Source organism: Malaclemys terrapin, chromosome 3, assembly GCF_027887155.1.
Source record: "Malaclemys terrapin pileata isolate rMalTer1 chromosome 3, rMalTer1.hap1, whole genome shotgun sequence".
NCBI classification, from domain to species: Eukaryota; Metazoa; Chordata; order Testudines; family Emydidae; genus Malaclemys; species Malaclemys terrapin.
In genome coordinates, this window is record NC_071507.1 from 106,391,728 (window position 1) to 106,415,774 (window position 24,047).

Sequence of the window (24,047 nt, forward strand, 5' to 3'; positions counted from 1 at the left end):
TTATTAGACTTCATGACAGATAGGCAAAATGCTGGTGCAGATGCCAAAGACATAGGGATTGCAGATTTCACCTATGGTAAAGGTCATTACCTCCTTTCTAGAAAATAAATGGAGGTGGAGAAAGGGTGCAACTTATTTGGTAGGCACCGTGGACTCTAGTCATTTAGACATGGGACTAGAAAGCAAGAGACCTGCATTCTAATTCTGGCTGGACACTAACTAGCTTTGTGACCATAAGAAAATCACTATTGTTCTCTGAGCCCCAGTTTCCTCATCTGTAAAATGGGTATAAAGAAGTAAACTACTAAAGTATGTTTTATAAGTAATATTGAGGCCAGACAGTTTAATCCAAGAGACCTTGAGGAAGTGGTAGCACCCTTCCCCAATTCACAAGTATGAATTTTCACAGGAAAGAACAGTTGTTTTTCATGTTTTCTCCACTGGAACCAATGCTGCATTTTGCACCATCAATTTGCCTGATCTGTCGTGAAGCATGATTACAAACCCATTGCCTAAATGTAGTGGTCCATGAAGAAACCAGGCCTAAGACATTTTGTTCAAGGAGGCAAGATAGGCAAACTAGTTCATATATTACTTTTCTGAAGGAGTAGTTACCTGAATACCATTCCTTCCCTCACCCGACCCCAGCAGTACCTCAGCAAAGCATTTTAAGCTGGCAGCAATTAGAGTTTGTTTTTAACGGATGATAATTACTTGAGGTGTTTTGTAGGATAAAAGCTATTTAGGAGCTATTTAAGAGCAGGCAGCTTCGTGTGGTGCTATTTCTACAGAAAAAATGCAGCATACAGCTACCTTTAGGTTAATAGTGAAGGTGATGTAATGGGTGGAAATTTGTTCTGAAGATACCATTAACTACTGCAGTATAGCTGGAAGAAGCAACTTGAGTCCATTTGATTTTAAATTAGATTTGGTTCTTTCATTATCTGTGGAAGAACTGCCACGGCAGTGGTTTCCTCCATGCAGATGGAGATTAGGAGCATCAACGAAGTGACCACTGCTCAGGCACCTACTGCCAACTCCTCTGTGAAAAAGCATTGTCAGTGGCTGGAGTAAGAGACTGAGCTTCCTACCTTCTGCTGAAGTAGTAGTTGCCCTGACAGGCAGGAGCGCCGCCAGCTTTTTTGCCGCCCTAGGCGGCGGAAGGTCCCGCCCCCAAAATGCCCCCCCCAACAGAGGTCCCGCACCTGAAATGCCACTCCTGACAGAGGCAGCGGAAGGTCCAGCCCCCAAAATACCACCGACGACCGCAGCGGCTGAAGATCCAGCTGCCGCGGTCGCCGCTCCCCAAATGTTAGCGCCCTAGGCGACCACCTAGATCGCCTAATGGGTTGCGCCGGCCCTGATGACAGGGGAAATAGTCAAGGGAAGAGAGACATGGCAAGAGACAAAGTGGCCTGCAACTCAAGAGGTGAATAATAGTTGATCCTTTGCTGCATCTGCTATATTCGGATTATAATGTAACACTTGGTATACTGGGAAGTACTGGAGGTATGTTTTTGCTTGCTTTGAAACATGTTAGGTGACAGCAGCAAAGCAATTAAGATGGCGGGTAAAGGGTACCCTGAGGCTGAGCTAACATACATACACTGTTCCTTTAAGGGGAAAAAAAAGTACCTGCAGCATAAAATGTCTGTCTGGTGCATCCTCCAATCTCAGATCCTTATTTTCGAGGTGAGCTTTCAACCGGGTCAAAAACTCATTCTGTCTATTGATGTCTGTTGCCAAGATGAGGGAGCCCAGCTGCTGTTCGATATCCTGGCTGTAGGCAAGAAAAATGAGCCCTTTTGAATATGGGATTGTTGAACATCAATGGTTTTAAACCACATCATAGTCTGCCTCCTTCTAAGTATTTTGTGATGACTCAAGCTAGCAGATGGACTCCACTTCATTGTTCTCCACTGGGATAGCTTGCAGGAGACCAGCAGTTTAGCTGGCAATGGGATGCATGTGGAATAGGCAGTGTGGCAGAATAATCATGTTGGTGTAAATTGCCCAGGGAGCTTCCATAAAGTATTGTGAAGAATGCAAACTAAACAGCAGGATGTGTTATTGGGTGAACACGAAAGGCATCTAGAAGAATTAATGTCATAGGGTTTTAGATTGGCAGCCACACAAACGCCAAGGCATTGTACATTATTTCTTTAAAGAAGGACTGAGAAGAAGGGGATTGGATGATTTAGGAAATTACTAATGGGATAGAAAGCCTGTCCTTTCTATATAATCTGTTTGTATTCTTCCCAAGTCACCAGTGATTAAAACGTAACACTGGAGAGCTGCTTGGTGGTTTGTGTGAAAAATGTGTTTCCATACATTTCCCAAGGGTCAATACTGTGCACACGTACACACAAACAACTGCAGCAAAAACCAACACACTACGGTCAGCTCCGCCTACATTCAGTCTCTGTTCTTTCTGCTGACTTTGCTATCTCCCTCTGCTCAGAGACAGTCAGATTTGAAGCACATTCTTCTGGTAGGGTGTGGGAGACACCTAGGGCATATCTACACTAGCGGTGTCTTCTGTTTCCCACCATTGTTAACACTAACGCTGAGCTGGTTTAATTGATATGGTGTAAAAAAAACAAACCCACAATGGGTGGCCATCGGTGCCTTCTCAGCATTGAGACTGCTAACAATGCTAATATTGGTGCAGCTGAGCAAGTATTAGCAACAGTGACAAACTTTTAGGTAATATTCCTAGTGAAGCCCCAGCCCACGTGCATCCCACGCTACCAGGCCAATGTGCTTTACATCACCTTCAGGAGCAGGTGAGACACTAGCTCAGCCTACAATCAGCCTTTGGCCTCTCTGCTTATGGTTTTTAATCAAGCAATGAAATAGGCCATTGGTTTGTTCTCCATGGAATTTATCAGCATGTTTCACATGGGTGGCACTTACGTCATTTCCTTTGGTAGATGGGCAAGGAGCCTTGATTCTCGAAGCATGCCTATTGTTGATCTCCAGTGATGATTTTCTAACACAGAGACATTCTGAGGAGGAAGGAGGTAAGGAAATAAAAAGACATAGATAGATTTCCCACATTTAACAGAAATGCGTAAGATTTGCCAGACCTTATAAGTGATCCATCTAATCACGTTTCCTGCTTCTACCAGTGGACAACACCTGATACTGCAGCCAAAGACCCCAAATCCCATGAAGTGCCTAGCTAACTTAAATGCTATAGGTATGCCAAACATCAGGCAATCAGGTCATGCCAGGATTCAGAGGTCTTCCTACTGCTGAGTACCTCAAACACACTATTATTTTTGAGACCTTGGCATGCACTAAGGGAACTTTAAAAAATTCACAACACCATTTGTTTATTAAATAGTTGCAAAGAAACAAATAGTACAGATGAGCCGTTAAACAAATTCATTTTTCACAGTGTTTTAGTAACATCATAAGTAATGTATCTGTCCCTTCTTCTATTTTTGTTCCTTTTTTTGTTCAGTTTCCATCTTTTCTCTTCTCTTTCTCCCCTCGTCTCTTGTTTCTCTCTCTTTTTCATTCCAGAATATGCCTCCCTTTCATATTTCCTTCCTTCTTTTACATCTTTGCCTCTCTATGCCCATCATGCTATGCTGCACCTATTAGCCTGCTCTGCTTAGAATTTGCTCTTTTTCCTAGTAACTTGTTCTGCTCAGACCATCCTCACATCTTTTCCTCCCCACATGTTCAATTAAATGAAAAAGAAACAAAATTCAGAACTGATCAAAGGAAATACTTTCTTTTGCAACACAAATTAGGCTGTGGAACTCATTGTCACAAGATATCACTCAGGCCAAAAGCTGAGCAGATTTAAAAAAAGAATGGGAAAATATCCATGGATAGCATACAGATCCAGAGATGCTAAAGGTAAGATTAAAACAAACCCAGAAAAGTTTTGGAAGAGATATACGGCCTCATATTTCAGGACATGAACTAGTTTTTAATTACTGAGGGTTAGGAAAATAGCTTTCCTTGTGGACAAGTTATTGCCTATTACAGCTTATTGCACCTTCTTCTAAAATATTGGGTACCGGCTACCATGGGAGACAAGATATGAGGCCCATAGGTCTGATACAGGATAGCAGTTCCTTTGCAAATGGAACCTCAACGTGAAATTGGCAAGATACCTTGTCAGCATCACTTTTCTCTGTTCCCAGGTGAGGCTGAGACTCAAAATGAAACTGTCAAAAGAGCCAGTCAATTTCATATTGAGGTTCCACTCACATGTGGAGTTGGAGCAGTTGAAAGGAAAGAGGCAAAAGTGAGAGCCTACAGGGCTTTGCATTCCACTTGCTGGGCTTACCATAGCTGTAGCCCCTCCTCCCAACCAGCTTGTGCCACATATCTTGAAGTTTAATTGCCCTGATTAATACAGTTTGCATCATTCAGAGCTTCTATGAAAATACGACATGCAAAATAATACATAACAGCAAACTGACTACGCCATCTGAGGTTAATACTGGTGTCAGACAAGGATCCCTTGTGTAACCCATGATCCTTCTACTGGTAGTAGATGGGGTAATGAGAGAGACCACAGAACGACCAAGGGGCATACAATGGACTTTCACAAAGAAGTTAGAAGACCTTGAGATATCTAGAATGACTTCCTAGTCTTTTTCCTCTGAGGAGCTCATGGATTTGGGGAGTATGGCTTTTAATGCAAATTTCAGATTACTTTTGACACTGCATATTACTGTTTATTTAGCCAAATTAAATGTTATCCATTCTCTTGCTGCCCAATTACCTAATGTATTTAAATACATCAGGACTGTCTCTTATAGTCCTATAGCTTTGACTACTCAAAATAATTGAGTCTAAGCAGGAATTTTCACCTATGAAATTCTATGAGAAAGGCAGAGGACAGGTGTGATGGGAGCCTGTGTCGCTGAGCAGATGCGCTGCAGTGTTTTGTACTAGTTGGAGTTTCCTAAGAGCTGAAGGCTCCATGCCCAGGTATATTGTGTTGCTGTAATCCAGCTAAGAGGTGACAAAGGAATTCTACTAAGACCAGATCTTCATTGGCCAGGATGGGATTTACTGTCTCTTAAAGTCCCTTCTGCAGGGCCACTGTGGATGCCATTGCCTCCTGTGTGGCTCTCTGTGCCATGCCCTTTACCTCAGTGCAACAGAATCACATTGAATTTGCTCTGATTGGGGCCTTCTGTGGCTCTCACTTAGGCTTTGTCTACACTGCCAATGGAAAGACAAAACTTTTATCGTTCACAGGTGCTTAAAAAAGCCTCCTCCCGAAAGGCAAAAGTTTTGCCGCAGCAAGTGGCAATGTAAACGGCTCGTTGTTGGCAGGAGCGCTCTCCTGTCGACAACACGAACCCCGCTTGTACGGGGTGGAAGTATTTTGCTGGCAAAAGTGCCGACAAACAGCATTTACACTGCCCAACTTTTAGCAACATGGCCGTACTAAAAGCTGTGTAGTGTAGACAAAGCCATAGACTGGAGGATTTAGTCCGCGGTAACATTTGTTTGTTAATAACGCCGGTAATGACTTCTGGACCTCTCCACTATTAATCTGTCTCCATTCAGGGGAACAGTCAGTCACCATTATTACTTTGCTATTACTTAACCAGTTTGGAATCTGCCCTGATAAGACTTTCCTCCATGCTTAGTTGTTTTCCCGCAGAGTCTCCAAGAATATACCTTCTTAGAAGCTTTTAGAAAATCTATCTAAATGATGCCCACTGGGTCACCTTCATCTATTACCTTTTACTTTTTAGAGGCACTCATTTTCCTTACAGAAGCCAGGCTGATTTTGACACGGTCTGGTAACATTGTCTATTACTATTATTATTTATTTGTATTACTATAATGCCTAGGAGCCCTAGTCATGGGCCAGAACCTCATTGTGATAGGTGCTGTACAAACACAGAACAAAAAAGGTATTCCCTGCCTCCAACAGTGTACAGTCTAAGTCTAAGACCAGAACCCAACAGATGGGTGGGTACAGACAGACCAGCTGGAGAGTACAGGGAAACAATGAGACAATGTTGTCTAAATAGACAAGACAGACACAGGATGGGGGAATGGTGAAAACAAACAACCAGTGTGACCAATGTGATGGCAACAAAGATCATGTTAGTGCCATGATTTTGTTTGTTTTTGGTTTTTGGGAGGGTTAGTTAGGGGATCAGCTAAATAGAAAGAAAAGGGAAAAGTGTGGGAGGGATGGGGCGGGGGAGGAGAGCATAGAAGGGGCAGGTATGGAGTGAAGCTGAAGTGAAGAGATTGCTCCAGCCCTCCTGGCTCCTCCTCATGAACAGTCAATCAGCGCAGGGCAAAGAAAGTCAGAGACCATTCTGCAGTTTCAGATGGAGTGTCCAAAGGTCCCTGTTTTGTCTTTTTCTGCTCCTATTGGCTGGGATCTCTGGATGGCTGCTCTATATTAAATATATTACTTTATCCTTAGACTTTCAGTCAGCATTCCTGGAGAGCACCAGATTGGTAATTCCTGGGATCTCCGGCTAGTGACTCAGTCAGTCATGGAAGGCTATGGTGGAATTAACACAATGCCCTTGGGGTCGTTTAGGTAAGAGAGAATTCAGACATCTTTTCGGGTGCGTTTTTAAGCTGACGGTGAGAACTAAGGAGTCAGATGGAGATGAAGCATAACTGAGAGAAACTATTTGTTTATAGCTCCAGAGAGGTGGTTATGGGAATGTGTTTAGAGACCTGAAATTCTAAGAGCACGCACTTCCTGGAAGGAAGCCTGGTATTCTAGCATTCAGGTCTCCTACAGAAAGCATTGGGAGGGAACATGTCCCGAAGCATAAAACAAAGATGTGTGAGAAGGATCACACCGGGATGGACAAGACACATATGCAAGCATGGAATAAACGAGGAGGTAATTTCAGGACAAATTTGTTTTTTCAAGTTTCTGGTATTTAAGCTCCTGGTCTTCATTTCTTATGCAGTGCTCCTGGGGATGCTTATTTACACATCTTTATCTCATTCCTTTGACTTTGCTGTCAGTGGATATAAATAAATTACACACCTAAGGGACAGTTTCAATGAATGAACAGCCATTCAATGTTTTGTTTTATCCTCGTTGTTCAATGCGTGACTCTAGACCTTAATTACTGTACAGTACTCAAATCCTGCTCTGAAGACAGAATTATTAATTTAGTCACGAACTTTTCTCTGGTGCTCCTCACTATAGTATCTGAGTGCTTCAAAAATATTTTTCTTTCTTTCTTTCTTTTCTTTTCATAATACTCCTGCCAGACGAGGAGGTGGTATTAGCCCCATTTTACAGATGGGGAACTGTAGTACAGAGAGATTAAAGTTAGAAATATTCATTCATTTTGAGTACCCAATTTGAGAAGTCTAGGACCTGATTTTGCTCTGTACTTGGGATTATATAGCCCTTTACAGTTCTTGTGAGTGCTCAGTATTTCTGTAAAACATACCCCAGGGTTTGAAGTTGGGTACCCAGAAAATGAGGAACACATAATTAGTGACCACCTGTGCAAAGTTTGGTTAGGTGATTTGCCCACCACCACACAGGAACTCTGTGGCAGAGGCAGGGATCTAATCCAGTTCCCCAGGGCAGCATTTAACTGCTTTAAGCATGAGACCAGCCTTTCTCTTCCTGCAGTCCCCTGCCTCATTCACTACACACCTTCCAACTTCTGCAACAAATGAGACAGACAAAAGACCTACAGCCAAAAGTCTTAATCGGATCTCAATCTTCACCTCCATCCAAATGGCTCTCAGTCCCTTCTCCCCATTCCTCATTGACTTCCCATACCTGGTTTTCCTGCACAGCAAGTCCCAGTCTCCCCATCATATCAGCTTCATCTCCCCACCAAGCAGGCTCCCTGTTGCAGTCCACTCCTTCTGCCACTCCATCAAGGTTCTATGTGCGCCAATCTAATTTACTGATGTGTGTGGCTCTTAGTGTGTGAAATTCATTTCAAGCACACAAAGGTAGAGGTACTATGGAGGGGAAGAGCAAAATCCACCCCCAAGTTCAGAGGCAGGGTGCAGGGCTGCAGTGCCACTCCCAGCAGTTATTCCTGCATCCTATGAGCTGGAAGAGCATTTCCTGTACCTCCCCATGGCTTGTGTGTGTGTGGGGGCAATAGAGTCATTTTGGATCCCCTGGCCCATGCATTGCTGCTCTCTGCAGCACACAGGGTGTAAATACCTCCCCATGTAGCTTGCATTCCACAAACCTCTTTGGAACATGAGTGATATGGGGAGGGTCTTTACATAAGTCCTCCAAGGTGACTTGCAGCCAAGATGCCCAATGTATCCTGGATTTATAATATGAAGATGCAAAGATCCTAATCCCATAATATTCCTAACACAACACACTCTAACAGTGTCTAATGAGACACCTATATACACGGCATGCTGTGTAGCAGAGAACGTTGCAACTGGTGCCCAAACAAAGTGGTGGGGCTGGAGCTTGCAGTTAGATAATAACCACGAAACATTGTGGCTCTGACAGAGAGGGATATGTTTTCTCTCCTCTCCCAGCGGAGAGGAAAAGGGAAAGCATCTCTACATTACACAGTGCCACCCAATTTCTGCATTCAGTGCAGGCTTTGGGTGGTGAGCAGTAAGTAAGGCCTGGGGCCACCCTTTGTAGTTGGTTCAATTTCTGTTTGTGGTAGACAAATGATGAAGATAAAAAGAAATATTGAACAATTACTGAATCTTATGCACTGAGTGATGCAGGGGTGCTATGGGAATACAATCTGCGTTCAAGACTAGCTGGGCCCGTCCTGGTGCCTGACACATTTCTTCCCATGCAGGCAGGCTGTTTGTCTGGTTTTAGGCCAGACAGGCCTGTTTTTAAATGGTTTGCCATTTTGAAGAATGTGCTGCTCCACCCCAGCTGGTGTGACCTTGCATACATGGTTCATGAGTAGAGTTCCATGTCTGTCATGGAGGTCGTGGAAATCACGGATTCTGTGACTTTCCGTGACCTCCGTGACTACTGCAGTGGCCAGAGTGGCTGAGCCCAAGGCTGCCCAAGCAGCTGGCTCCGGGAACAGCCACACTAGCCACTGCTGGAGCGGCTCTGCAGCCAGCCGCACTGGCTGCTGCTGGAGTGGCCCTGGGGCCAGCCACACAAGCCTCTAGTCGGGCAGCCTGGGTAGCTGGCCCCAGGGACCACCCGAGCAGTGGCTGTTGCGGTGGTCACTGCCCCCCCAAACAGTAGCCCCCCCCCGGCCCTCCCTTAAGCATCTGCCCATTAATCCCACCCAAAGTAGCGCCCCCCCCCGGGCCCCACCGAGCAGCAGCCCCTACCCCCCTGTAACAGCTGTCCCGGGGGCGAGTAGCTGCTGCTCGGCGGCCCCTGCCAGCGGTCCCAGGGGGTGGCCCCTGGCATCTGGTGCTGCACTGGCCCTCTCACAAGCAGCGGCCTCATCCCCCCAACCCCCCCGCCCCAAGCAGCGGTCCCGGGGTCAGCCAGAGAAGTCACTCACAGCTCGGTGGTCCCTGGCAGCAGTCCCGGGGCGGTCCCCAGCAGCTGGTTCTGCGCTAGCCCTGCCCCCCCAAACAGCAGCCCCCCCACCTCCCTCAAGCAGCAGCCCCCGGCCCTCTCCTAAGCAGTGGCCCCTACCCCCGCCATCCAGCAGCAGTCCCGGGGGCAGCTGGAGCAGCTGCAGCTTGGCAACCCCCGGCAGCGGACCCAGGGCAGCCCCCAGTAGCGGTCCCGGGGGTGTCTGGAGTAGCCGATGCTCGGTAGCCCCCGACAGTGGTCCTGGGGTGGCCCCTGGCAGCTGGTGCCACGTAGGCCCCACCCCACACCCAAGCAGCAGCTCCCCACCCCTCCTGAGCAGCAGCTCCTGGTCCCCTCCCCAGCAGTGGTCCCTGGGGCAGCCGGAGCAACTGCTAGTTGGTGGCCCCCGGCAGCGGTTCTGGGGCAGCCCCTGGCAGCTGGGCTGCGCTGGCTCCGCCCCCCCGAGCAGCAGCCCTATGGTCCCCCTCCGCCCCCCCCCAGTAGCACTCCTGGGTGTGGCCGGAGCAGCTGCTGTTCGGTGGCCCCCATGACTAAATCATAGCCTTACTCATGAGGTCACACTGGTGGGGTGGCAAGCTCTTAAAAATAGCATCCTCCGTGCGTTCAAGGTCACGCCCGCGAGGGCAGGGTCATGCAGGCTGGGGCAGGTACCTGCCATTTTTGGAAGTACTGGACTGTCTGGTATTCTGGGGATGCATGAGAAGCCACCCTAATTCTATGAGATAATGCAACAATGCTGTGACGTCAGCAGCTCCTGCCCACTTGCTGTCAGGTGTGAGCTTGGGAAGGGCTGGTGTCAGTTCATTAAGGAACTGCTCTGGTTTCTGTAGGGGCAGGTATGGGAGAGATAAGAGGCATCACAAAAAGAAAAGTGACAAGGGAGAAGACTAAAGGTAGGTGCCACAAAGGACTGCAGGGAGGAAGAACCATGAGGAATCACATAGGGAGAAGAAGGATGGACCACAAGAGAGTGCATGGAGGAGAGTGGGACCACAGGGATCATGTGGAAGAGGAAGAGATGGGACCACAAGGGATTGCATGGTGGAAGGAGACAAGGGATCACATGCAAATAGAGGAGGCGGGAGCACAAAGGATTGTGTGGAGGAGAAAGAGATGGGAGGATGAAGGCCTGTGTGGAGAACGAAAGACCGTGAGGGATTGTGAGGTAGTGGAGGAGGGACCACGAGGAATCACATAGAAGAGGAAGGATCACAAGGGGTTGTACAGAAGAGGATGAGGTCGGACCACAAAGGATCACATGGGGAGGAGAAGGAGATGGGACCTTGAGGGATGGTGCAGAAGAGGACAAGGTGGGCCCATGAGAGATTGCATGAAGGAGGAGGAGGGACCATGAGGGATCGGGCAGCACAGGAGGGTCCATGAAGGATTGCATGGTAGAGGAGGAAACCACCTCATGAGGGATTGTGCAGATAAGGAGGAAGGACCACAAGCGATTGCATGGACGAGGTGGTGGGACCATGAGGGACTGCATGGAGGACGGATCATGAGAGAGTGTGTGGTGAGGGAGGAGGAGGAAACGGGACCACAAAGCCTATGAAACCTTAATTGTACCCTCTTGCACTTATGCATTATGATACAGTCTTTAATGGCATGATCACTTACCAATTTTCAGTGCAGAACAGATGGTGCTTACTTATTGTTCAATGTGTGGCAATAGGCCTTATTTATTGCACACTATTCACACCCTGCTCTGAAGGCAGAATTATTAATTTCCTCATGGGCTATTCTATGGTGCTCATCACTCAAGTATACAAATGCTTCATAAATATTAATGAATTTATCTTCACAACACTCCTGTGAAATGAGAGGGTGATATAATCTGCAATTTAAAGATGAGGAGCTGAGGCCCCCAGCCACACCCTGCCAAATTTCAAGTCATTGCTGCAAAGCGTAAAGGCACTAGAACTTCTCTATTAAATGGTTGGTAGTTTTTTTTTTAATAAGGGCAAAGCAATGTATTTTTCTTCACTCTCATTCTCAGAAATGGCTGAACTGTTTTAGCTGAAACTTTAAATAAAAAATAAGAATTAAAAAAAAATTAGTCTGAGACAGACATCTGACATGGAAAATTTCAGTCCAACCAAAGTTATAAGCTATTGAAAACAGGGTCTTATAATGGAAAGTTTCAGGCAACCTTTAATTATCAATATTGCTACCAGCTCCTCCTATAATTCGTATTTTCTTTTAATCTGTCCTTGTTACCTATGATTTTTAGTTAGGAGGAAATATAAAACAGGAATAAATGACCAAAGTCTGATGTACCTGCAGAATCATACAACAAATAGTGTGTTAGCTCTTTGAGGCAAGCACTGTCCAAACACATACTAAGAGACAGTGACTACCACATGGAGTCCTGACTAGGCACTGCCACAATATAAATTTTAAAATAATGAAAGTGACATCAAGATGACTCCTCAACAGATACAGACCTATCATAAGATGGTGGATGGTGACAGTATAAACTATAACAATTCTTCTCAGAACTATCTTATTATCAAGAAGTCCTGTTGCTGAGGAGACATCCATGACAAATGCTTATTGCATTCTACAAGTTCTATCATACTGTTTCTTTGACACACCATTTATTAGTACCTAGTAACTAAAGTGGAAAGAAGAAAGTTGGGTAGATCATGTTACTGCAGATCTGAGAGGAGAGAGGGAAATAAATGGGAAAACAGGTCCAGCTAGATGCTCACATTATCTATTTTTCTTTCTTATTTCTTTCACATTTTCTGAATTTACTGTTCTAATTCATTCTTTGTATCACTGCTCTTTTTTGTTTTTTTGTTTTACTAAAGCTGTGAGATGTTTCTATATATTCAGGGAAAGAGATGGGATTTGATTAGTTAATGTCGGAAAGTACTCTGAATTTCTCTGAGGAAAGCTGCTATAGAAGTGCAAGATATGATGATAATTACTTAGTTCCTACTAGAAGAATAAAAAGTTTGAGTATTTTCAGTTCTGTAAATACTCATGCATGGGCAGCAGGTATAATAGGCCAGGGGAGGCTACTGGATGCCTGGGCAATGCTGGACCCCTCTTCTTCTCCCTGCTCTGCCCCTTCCCAGAGGCCCCCCACTGCCACCTGCTGCTGCCTGGTGAGTCCCTCCTGTCGTCCACTCCACCCCCCTTCTCCACAGGTCCCTGCTGCTCACCGCATCCCTCTTCTCCTCCATCCCTCTCCCCATGAGACCTCCCCCTGACTGCTGCTTGCCACCTCCCTTCTTACCCCCCCACCCTTGTGGGGGAGAGGGGTGGAGGAGAGGAAAGACTGGGGGGGCGGGCGTGGAGGGGACCTCACAGGGTAAGGGGGTGGAGGAGAGGAGGGACGCAGTGAGCAGGGGGGCCTTGTGGGGGAGGGGACAGGAGAGGAGGGACACGGTGAGAGTGGTGGCAGGGGGTCCGAGTGGGGAGGGAGCCAACCCAGGGAGGGGTGGGCCCTGGGGCGTAGTGGGGGAGGGGCCACCGGTGGAAGAACCAGGGCAGGGAGTTAGCCTCCCCTAGGGGAAGCTTCACCCACTGCCCATCATGGTCCAACATTATGCAGCAAGATTGCATAAAAGCTCTCAGTCTCTCTCTTCACCCCTTTCCTCCCCCATATTTTAAGTTCACTCTGGACAACTAAAGAAAGATCAGGTTAACAAGTGACAGCTGAGCATGAAGCCATACATCTCTAGCATTAAGTGCGAGCAGCTAGAAACCATACAGCTGCTGCTAGCAATTAGAATTGTCAGCTTTCCACCAAGGACCCCTCTGCTGACTTATTAAGGTTAATTGCTAACAGGTATCAGATTGCCTTAGCCTGTGGGGATATAAACCAAACAGGGAGAGGACTAGGAGGTGGTGGGTTAGTGTTGCAAACTGATGTGTTTCTTAACAATTAACTCATGATCTAGAGGAAGCTTAACCCTTTATTTGACCCTCTATGTGACAGATATATTTATGGCTGGCTGTAGGAAGCTTTCATTATGTTTAGGACCTAAAACCCATGGTACGGATTGTTACAGTTCCCATACTGGGTAGCCCATCATAATGAGATTACTGGGGGCCAAAATTATATTGTTCCTTAGACAGTCACAAAAGAAGTGGAAGAGAATGTTCTCAAATAGGGTGGTGGCTGTCATGAGAATACCACTGATGTTTCTGATGATCAAACCTCAGAAGATTCAGTGATGTAAATAAATCCCCCAAATCTGGGTGCTTCTCTGAGTTACCCACATCTCTCACAATCACAAAGCTGGGCTATGAATGACATGAGAATGGGCTTCCCTGTGAGAAGGCTCCTATTTCTGGCTGGAACCCAGTAGTGCAGAGGTAAATCAAAACCTAACAGGAAGTGAGGACGACTGCACATTAAGTAGACTGTTGAAAGAAAAAAGTTACCTAGGGAGGTGGTGGAATATCCATCCTTAGAGGTTTTTAAGGTCAGGCTTGACAAAGCCCTGGCTTGGATGATTTAGTTGGGAATTGGTCCTGCTATGAGCAGGGGATTGGACTAGATGACCTCCTGAGGTCTCTTCCAACCCTAATATTCTATGATTCTATTTTCTGTTGTCAGAACTCAGGGTTTGTCTGAGATGGCTCTCCCCCATTTCTCTTTCAATGGATCCTAACCCTGCCTTCCACAGCCATTTGGCTCCCCTCCTCCCCCCTCCAATCCAATTGTTCTGACATTTAGAGGAGACTGGAGCAAAATAATGTAGGCAGAACCTAGCTGTGGTTGCTGTTTGGGTATAACTTATCATAAACTGATTCAGCAAGTTAAGCCTGTCACAAAGTCATAGCTATGTGAGCATCGCTCTGTCCTGGCCTTGGCTCACATGGCCCTGTCTGTTCCTTTATCTCAGGGTAGAAGGACAGTTGAACTGTTACACAATCACCATCTTATCTGTAAAACCACAAGTGTCGGTGGGGGTGGGGGAGGGGCAGATGAGAGGTATGGGGGTGGGGAGGAAGAGAGAATCTTTCGCTGTCTTTAAGTACTCAGCAAATTATTAAATCAGGACTGTGCTGTATCATGCTTAGTGTATTCAGAAAGGCACATGGCCTTTAGCAACCCCTCTCCTCATTGTTCTAAAATGTATAAGGTTTAAAGAATTCTATCAATCACTAATACACCAGATTTTTTTTTTGACAGGTCCAAGTTCACTGTCTGAGTTTTGAACGCCAGGGATCATGGTCAGTGCACACATTTTTGTATTTCTTGGACGTGAAAAGCCCCAAAGCCAGTTCCCTGACCCTAACTCCACTTATGCCTGTTGGGAGTCAGGATTTTCCAATGCCACATGCTGCTGCAGCTGACTACAGGGTACACAGGCTTGCTGCTTCTAAGAAGTTAAGTACAGTAGCCAAAGCTGACATATAAACATACATGGATTTATATGTGCATGAATAATATGGATATATTACATATTGTATATATGGATATATTATATACATAGATATATGTGCACATAAATAATATAGAGTTTCAACTTAATTAGTTTTAAGAGACAGCTGGACACATTTATGAGTAGCACTGTATGACAAAGTTGCCTGTGGTGTTGGGGGGCAGTGCTCAGCAGCCCTGGGGGTCCCTTCTGGTTTATATTTTATGTTACTAAAATCTCACGCTTCAGGGCTTCACCTGATCTCCTGCAAGGGTCAGGAGGGATTCTCTCTCGCCCCGCTCCTCCCCCCCGCCTCTGTATTCTGAGTTTGTTTGGTTTTGGTCTCCTTCCTCTGAAGAGATGGCCATGGCTGGAGATGGGACATTGGAAGGGGTGGGCCAGGGCTCTGAGGTGGCACTGAGCATTCTCTCTCTCTCTCTCTCAGGTACCTGGCTGGCTGGTTCTTGCTCACATGCTCAGGGTCTAACTGATCACCATATGTGGGGTTGGGAAGGAATTTTGAGAAGACTGTTGATTGTAAGCCACAAATCTACACAATCTTACCCCAGCCCACCCACTCCAGAAATATTCCCAGCCTTGCTGCCTTTTCAGCGCCAATACTGTCCTGAACAGGCATTGGTATTTGCACCCTATTGCTCAGTTGCAGCTGTAGTTTTGCAATGCAAACAAATGTATACTGAGGATCTATGTTGAAATTGCCAAACTCGTAACAACTGTGACTCAGCTAGATTTGAAACCATAGCCTCAACCTGAAAATGCATTGCAGCAATGCCCTAAGCCCATCTTAATCCTCCCCAACCCTGCAAGCACAGTCTCACCTGGTATAAGCTGGCAAGGTGGTGGTTGGTTTTGATCAAAAATGGTTGGTTGACCCCTGGATGGTCTACATCGTGAGCTGCAGCAGCTAGCAGTCCAAGCATAATGTCCAGAGGGGTGAGGAAGTTGGCAAGCTGGACCACACAAAATTGACCACAACATTAGCACAAACAGGCAAACAATTCTTTTACCAAGAAAATCAAAGCAACTGCTACATCAGATAATTGTTTGGTTTTATAGTTCAATTTACAATGCTATCATCTGAGATAACTATTTATACACAGCGATCCACAGGTATGGCACTTTTGAGTTCCTTGCACAGTTTGTATCTATCAAAACTATCAGGCTATAATGCAGTGGTTCAAGTAAGCTGGTACGATCAGGTACGCTATACCATTAAGATATTTATTGCAGATATGCCGTACTGGAAAGACACATTCGGTATCCGCTGAACACCGCAGGGCTCTCCTGGGAATGGCAGCGGTGAAAGGAGCAGAACATGGGGCCGCCGGGCAGCCCCACACCAGCAGCTCCCTGGGCCTGGCTGTTTACTGCCCCCAGCCCTTCCATGCAGCTGTGTCTCCTGTCTGGGGTCTGTACAGACCTGTCATAGGACAGGGCAGTGGGCAGGGCTGGAGACAGTACAGCTGTGCTGGAGGAGCTGCTGGCATGAGGGTGCCTGGTGGGCCCATGTTCTTCTCCTTTCACTGCTGCAGTTCCTGGGAGAGGCCTGTGGTTCAGTGGATACCGATTTCTATCCCCATCCATGGGTATACATTTGTATCCGCGCAGGGCTCTAGTCACAGACCATTTTTTGTGAGGGGGGGTTGGGGTCGGGCCAGCGACTGGTGCAGTGGTTCTCAAACTTCTGTACTGGTGACCCCTTTCACATAGCTAGCCTCTGAGTGTGACCCCCCCTTATAAATTAAAAACACTTTTAAATATATTTAACACCATTATAAATGCTGGAGGCAAAGTGGGGTTTGGGGTGGAGGCTGACAGTTCGCGACCCCCCACGTAATAACCTTGCGACCCCCGGAAGGGTCCCGACCCCCAGTTTGAGAACCACTGGACTGGTGGGAGGGTCAAGTGCCCCTCCCCAGGCTCAAGGGCCCCCTCCGGCCCGGGCGGAGAGAGAAGGCCAGAGCGTCTCCTTTTCCAGCCACGCTGCCTGGGACTCTGCCTGGTGCAGCGCAGTGGCTGCCTGGGAGAGCCAGGCACTCTCCCAGACAACTGTTGTGCTGCACCAGGCAGCATCCGGGAGTGGCTCCGGGGCCTGGTTGCCAGGAAGAGCAGCTGAATGCCAGGGGGAGCCAGCACAGCGGGAGGACAGAGCCCCCCCGTGGGATGGGGAGAGCACGGGGGCCCTAGGTTGGGAGGGGGGTGGAGAGGAGTCACATGGGGAGGTCACGTGCTCCCCTTTTAGCTGGTGCCCCCCTTCGTGTCCCTCCCATGAGTCACTGTACTGGTAAGAGTTAAAATCTACTTGCACCACTGGCTATATGCTGACTCATTATTATAATAGTTTTTATGTTAGCATGAGCAATTAACAGGCTAAAAAAAACAGGGTAGCTGCTACAAAAATACTGTTATTTAGTCTCAAAGATCCAGTTTAGAAACAACGTATAAAACTACCAGTCTAACCTATCATATAAGATCAACTCTGCCATCAGGAACTACTTGAAAATGTTAGTGGTATATTACACTACTAGTAAAGCACACTGTATTAACAGTGTATCCGTGTCCAAAGGCCAACATTTTCAAAGTTGTCTGCTTAATGTTAGGCATCTCAATCCAGATTCAGACACGTAAATAATAGACCTGATTTAGCTGTCTAACTTCACACACTCACATTTGAAAATGTTGGCCACAATCCTTTCTGAAATACCTTTCATGTCATTTAGAAACAGAGTGGAAGATCATTCTTGTTATGATTTGGAACCGGCCCCCAAGACTTTCTGTTGCTGAGTGCCAGTTATTTATTACTAATATGAATATTAGTTCTGATTTGAATAAGGTGCCCTGCAATGAGAAACAAATGTGCCCTGCAGACTCCAGATGTCAGCTATCCTGTGCATTTAGAGACAGCATGGTCTTGTGGTTAGTCTAGAGGACTGTGACTCATGAAACATAGGGTAGGGTTACCATACGTCCGGATTTCCCCGGACATATCCGGCTTTTTGGTACTCAAATCCCTGTCTGGGGGGAATTGCCAAAAAGCCGGACATGGCCGGGGAAATAGGGAGGCAGCATAAGCCAGGGTCCGCCCAACCGCAGCACAACCCGTCGGGTCCACAGTGCAGCCCAGCCGCCCGGCTACATTGTAGCAAGCTCAGGCGGGAGAAGGGGGGGGCGGTGAAGGGGCCGCTGCTGCCCCCGGAGGCCGGGCAGACCGTGCGCCCCAGCCGAGCCCGCAGGACCATGGGGAGGCCGGGCCCAGCCAGAGGCTCAGGCTTCCCTCGCAGGCGGGGACTCCCCAGCCACTGGGGGACCCTTCCTGCAGCCCTGTCACCCTGCGCGTCAGGAAGGAGGCTGCAGCGCGGGGCAGGGAGTGCGGCGTGTGCCGGGGCTGCAGGGACCCGCGCTGCCCCGGTCGCCGCGGAGCATCCGAAGCCCCCGCCAGGCAGAGGCTGCCGGGTGAGCGGGGGAGCAGGGCAGGCGGGGGGGGGGGGTGCAGAGGCTGCAGGGCGAGGAGGAGCAGGGCAGACGGGGACGCAGAGGCTGCAGGGCGAGTGGGGAGCAGGGGGCACAGAGGCTGCAGGGGCAGGGGCGTGCAGAGGCTGCAGGGTGAGGAGGAGCAGGGCAGGCAGACAGGGGCAGGGGGGCGCAGGGGTAGGGCAGGCGGTGGGGTGCAGAGGCTGCAGGGCGAGGAGGAACAGGGCAGGCAGGGGCATAGAGGCTGCAGGGGCGGAGGGGTGCAGGGGCAGGGCAGGCGGGGGCGCAGAGGCTGCAGGGGTGGGGGGGGTGCAGGGGCTGCAGGGCAAGCCGGGAGCAGGGAAGCACTTAGCAATCCCCAACCAAGATCAGAGCGGGAGGGAGGAGGGGGAATGAGGGGTGCTCAGAGGAGGGGGCAGAGTTGGGGTAGGGACTTTGGGGAAGGGGTTGGAATGGGGGCAGGGAAGGGATGGGGTTGGGGTGGGGCCGGGGGCAGGGCCAGGGGCGGGGAAGGGGTGGAGTTGGGGCGGGGCCGGGGGCGGGACTGGGACCTCGTAGAGTGTCCTCTTTTTTAAATGTTTGAATATGGTAACCCTAACATAGGGCCTAATTCCACTTTCACTTATACCTGGGTAACACTCTGTTGACTTCAACAGAATTGCCCTTTGTTTACACCAATTCAAGTGAGATCAGAATCAGGCCACTGGACTCTGTTTCTGATTTTGCTACTGAGTAGCTGTGTAAGCTTGAGTCATGGTGAGTTTAAGTGACTTAACTATTTTCCCCATCTCCAAAATAGCTATTTTATCTATCTTGGTACAATGATTTGAAACTCTTATTTGACAAGCTCTGTCAGTGCAAAGTCCTATTGTTTTCATTTGCTATTACCTTGGGCTCCTTTAGGTAGCAGTGCATAGCTTGAGTGACGTCAGCAGCGTGGACAGCATTGTGGTATGGGTTTTGGCTGTGATAATCTTCTTGAACCATAACTAGAAAGCAAAACAGGGAAAAGATCTGTTCCAACACCATGATCATTCTTGGAAACTGGGGTTAAAACCAGAGTTGGGGTTATGCTCAGGGGCCTGGGGATTTTCTTCAAATGTCTACGTCTTGCATGGCTTGGCACTTTTACTAAGATGGCTTTGGAGGAAAAAAATTGCTTGAAAGGATTTGTGAGGCCCTACAGGATTCTGGGCCTAGTTCATAAATCAAGCTTTCCTTGCCTTAGTGAAGGCTCTCATTTAGAAGTAAAATAAGGGTGGGAGCAAGGGAGGCAAAATTATACACACTAGAGTAAAGTATCAGAGGGGTAGCCGTGTTAGTCTGAATCTGTAAAAAGCAACAGAGGGTCCTGTGGCACCGTTAAGACTAACAGAAGTATTGGGAGCATAAGCTTTCGTGGGTAAGAACCTCACTTCTTCAGATGCAAGTCTGAAGAAGTGAGGTTCTTACCCACGAAAGCTTATGCTCCCAATACTTCTGTTAGTCTTAACGGTGCCACAGGATCCTCTGTTGCTTTTTACATACTAGAGTGTAATTATTTTAGGCCGCTGTCGTAGGTGAGTAATATATCATTAAGGCAGTACCTATTTCACAGCAGAGGCGGGAAGTGGGATCAGTTGGGTGGAGTGGGGGGGAGGGGGTTGTTTCTTGATTGATTATCCATGGACAAAGGTGTGCTCATGTTCTTTAGGCAGGGCCTCAGAAATACAGTATTTTGGTAATCCAAGTGGAAATTCCTGGAATATTTTTAGTCATCTCTATCCTTGCATTTTAAAATCCCAGTCGCTCTTGTTTTAGTTTCTAGTGCTGGAATTGTTAATTTTCCACCTGGAAGATTGAGATCCGACTTTACAGCCTTCTCTCAGCTCCTATTGGCACAAGAAATCACTGAGATTTGCTCCTGAAATTTGGTTGTGCCACGTGGTAGCACATATCAACAACAGCCAATCCACTGTGCCTCCTAGGGCAAAATGACATTGACAATGTATACGCAAAGTATGTATTATAACATTGTCCAAATCACCCTTCTTTCTGAGGACAATGTCCTATTAAGCGGGGAGAGGGATCAGAAGCAAAATTCCAGTGGCATTGACTCAATGCTATTGAATGGCTTTCCTGGCAACCTGGGTCTCTAAAATGTATCAGGGGAGACAAGGAAATCCCTAGCTATTAATTGCCAGAAGGATGGAATGCATATTGTACTGATTGGGACAGACACCTCATGTGAGGCAAAGAATTGAGTATGTGCATGTGACACAAAAGAGAAAATCACTCACGGATAATTCCTTCTGGCATAGGGCTTTTGTTGTAATTGTTGGTTTTGGTCTTTTATACAAGTTGCTAGAGACAATTACTGGTGTGTATATGTGTATATACTATTTCAGTAGGGTTTTTTTTTATAGCTAGCACTGTATGTCTATATATCAAATATATACATCATTTGAAGGTGTTGATAATTCTTTTAGCCTTGTATAATTTCGGATTGAGTGATCTGAGCAGCTGCTTCTTACCCTGTACAGTCAGTCATGGCAGTTAAAATACGTCGAAGTACTCTGGTGTTTGGGGTACCCTCCTGACTGTTGCAGAGTTTGCACTTTCCAGGCGTGGCAGCTGTGCTTTCTCACTGGCAGGACACTACCTTTGAAACTCTCTGACAGGACAGGATGCATGGACTTACTTGTCTTTGGCTTTCTTTCTTTCTTTGGTACTCTGACAACATGGGGGCTAATATTTCTGTTGGCAGTGGCGACAGCAGCAGTGGCTTTCATCAGTGCTATCCAGTGTAGACAGCTTGATATAATTTGTTAAATTTTGTAAATAGGCTCTTAGCTGCTCTATAAATCACTAAAACAACAACACTGCACTACAGTTCCATTTCCACTGAGATGTATTTTGGATTGGTTCTACAGTGTGTGGGGGGTTCTGTCTGTGTGGGCCTACCCAGTCTGTGTGTGGCTCAGTATAAGGTGGTTGATTTTTTTTAAAAAATCAGCAGTTCAGCTTTATCTGAGCTGATGAAAGATTGGTTTAGAGACCAATCCAAAGTTCACTGAAGTCTCACCATTGACTTCAGCTGGTCTGAGTCTTTATTGCTTGTAAAGTAAGTTAGTGTATTTAATATATTGCTGCCATATATATATATATATTCTTGCAAATGTCAGCAATATTATAAAATATAATTGAAGCAAGACACTAAGCTGTAAAATGCCTTTGATGATAGAGTTGAAGAAAGGACTTACCTAAAAACCTATGTAATGTAACCATGTCTAACTGGAAATGGTGAATAAGCCCATGCACATTGAAGAGGTGGCACAGCAATGTTACCAGGCTATTTCCTGAAAATATAGAACACTCGTTAACTTCTTTTAACAGTGGATAAATAATGCAGTGACAACTGTGTACAAACAAGATCTTGCTTATTTTCTAATGGTCTGAACTGATTCAATCTCTTGAGAGCTGCTCCTTCCAACACTTATGTTAGGGTTGTCAATTTTGGTTGGACATATTCCTGGAGGTTTCATCACATGACATAATCTTTAATTACAGATTAATCTTTAATTCTTGGAGACTCCAGGGCAATGCTGGAGGGTTGGCAACCCTCATTTATGCACATAAGTAACTTTGCGCATGGGAGTAAAGTATTCATCACAATGTATTTGCAGGATCAGAACTCTGTCCTGTATGGACAATGTCAGTGGAATTCACCTTTGAGATATTCTTTCTTGTGTGTAGTTTATATTGTACTGGAAATCATTTTCCCATTTCTGCATTATACATGTACTGAATTCACAAAGCAATGCCCAGAAGAGACCTACTAGGAAGGAAACCTTTCAGTACAAGCACAGCTGTGAACTTCACAAACAAGGGCCACTTCAGGAGTCTATGCAGAAGATGAAGTTGATGGTTTTAGCACTTGAACTTAGCACAATGTCCCCCGTGAACTATATTTAGGGCTTCTATTTCTCAGGGTTTATTAATTTCATTTTTCAGCATTTATTTTAGCTACTTTTGAGTTCTATATAAATATCCAAAAATCAGGATTTTTCGGGGCTTTCTCTTTGTATATCCATGTAGCACTGTTTCAAACAGCACTACATTAAAGCACACTGGGAAACCTTTAGTGCACATCAGCAGGGTTCACACAGACCAATTAATGCACAACATGTTAGTGTGCTTTAGAAATAACATTCCTAAATCCACTTTACTGTTCTGTGTAGACAAGCCCTTAGACACAAGCCAAGGAGCCTATATAAACAAACTGCACTGGAAAAGGAGTGAAATCAATATGATTACTTAGTAACCATTTCTGGTGTTTTTCCAGTGCTTATTTGATAAACATAAATTTCATTTTTTTTTAAATTGCACGTGTTTTATTAGTATTTATCAGTTAAAACCTAAAATCAGAAGCCTCCATTATAGTGTCAGTTCATCTCAATTACTTCAGTACATGGCCAAAGCTAACTGGTATTAAGAGCCAAACAAATTACTGTCAACAGTAATTCAACAGTTTGTAATTAGTTGAACTTTTTTATTTCCTAAATGAATGCACACCCATATGAATAATCCATGCATCCAGTTCAGCACATGGCTGTAATTGAATCTGACAGTAACAATGCAGTCATATGCAGCAGAAAATGAGTTTCAACTTAGCAAAGACTCAATCCCCCCATAAATTCACACTAACTTCAGTAAGAGTTCAGTACAGGTAATAATGGTAAAATTGAGTCCTACATTGGTATTCATATTGACAAGCTATTTAGGAAGAGTATGTGTAATTCTATAATAATCCATTGGCAGTGTTCATGGAACTGAAAGAAAATGTAAATTATACAAAAGTACAATGATATAAGGAAAGGGTGATTCAGGATTGAAGGATAATGAATGTCTGAAGAGGAAACAGATTTTAGGTAAAAGGATAGAAAGGCATTTCCTTGATTCTTCAGCTGTAGTGCTATAAGATGGTAGCACAGGAAGATAATGCACTATATTCAATGTAATTTCAGCAAGTCAGCAGGATTACATTTTTGCTTTCTTTGTCATTTACACACCTTTCTTCATAATTTCTACTGCCAATCAGAGGGCTAATAAGTAATCCTCTAAACCAGTGAATCCCAACCTTTTCCATACTTCAGCTCTGCCTCTACTGCCAATCTACTTGGGATCTAATAGGGAAGCCCCTCCCATTTAGCAGTGTAGAAGGGATAGGGTGGTCATGACCCCACTCCCCGCCCCAGGCTCTGAATCCTTCCTCTACTCTTAACTGATCTGTGCTACTTCATTGTCTAGATTTGTGTGTGCAAAATCAAATATAGACTTGAATACACACGTATATTTACTGGCAATTCATAATTATGGCATTATTGAATGAGAGGAGAATTAATATCCTATCCTGACAAATAATATAAGTAAAGCATAATTCAGACCAAAACCATTTTATATTAATAAAAAATCATGGCTGATGGAGTCTGGCCCTGAAGTCTGTGTAGCTGATCATGAGAGGATCATCGCAGTGTAGGTGGGTGGTATAGGGCCAGTGCATATTATTGATCTGAAATGAACACATTTTTTAAAGCACTTGTGGATTTTTCCCAGTGGAACGTGCCATTTAAATATAAGTAATTATCAATTTACAATACATAAATAAAAGTGGCCCTGACAAATATAAA

The 24,047-nt window shown here is 46.0% G+C and overlaps 1 protein-coding gene across 3 annotated transcripts in view; it reads right to left on the reverse strand.

The window, feature by feature from the left end:
• PDE7B (phosphodiesterase 7B) overlaps positions 1-24,047 on the reverse strand; it is a 261,431-nt gene that overhangs the window by 11,355 nt on the left and 226,029 nt on the right. For all 3 annotated transcript variants that reach the window (XM_054023408.1, XM_054023409.1, XM_054023407.1), the window contains 5 exons: positions 21,621-21,716; positions 19,267-19,367; positions 15,726-15,857; positions 2,917-3,008; positions 1,636-1,780 (listed from right to left, as the gene is read on the reverse strand). In XM_054023408.1, coding sequence (XP_053879383.1) covers positions 1,636-1,780; positions 2,917-3,008; positions 15,726-15,857; positions 19,267-19,367; positions 21,621-21,716 — 566 coding nt within the window. The remainder of the gene's footprint in view (positions 1-1,635; positions 1,781-2,916; positions 3,009-15,725; positions 15,858-19,266; positions 19,368-21,620; positions 21,717-24,047) is intronic.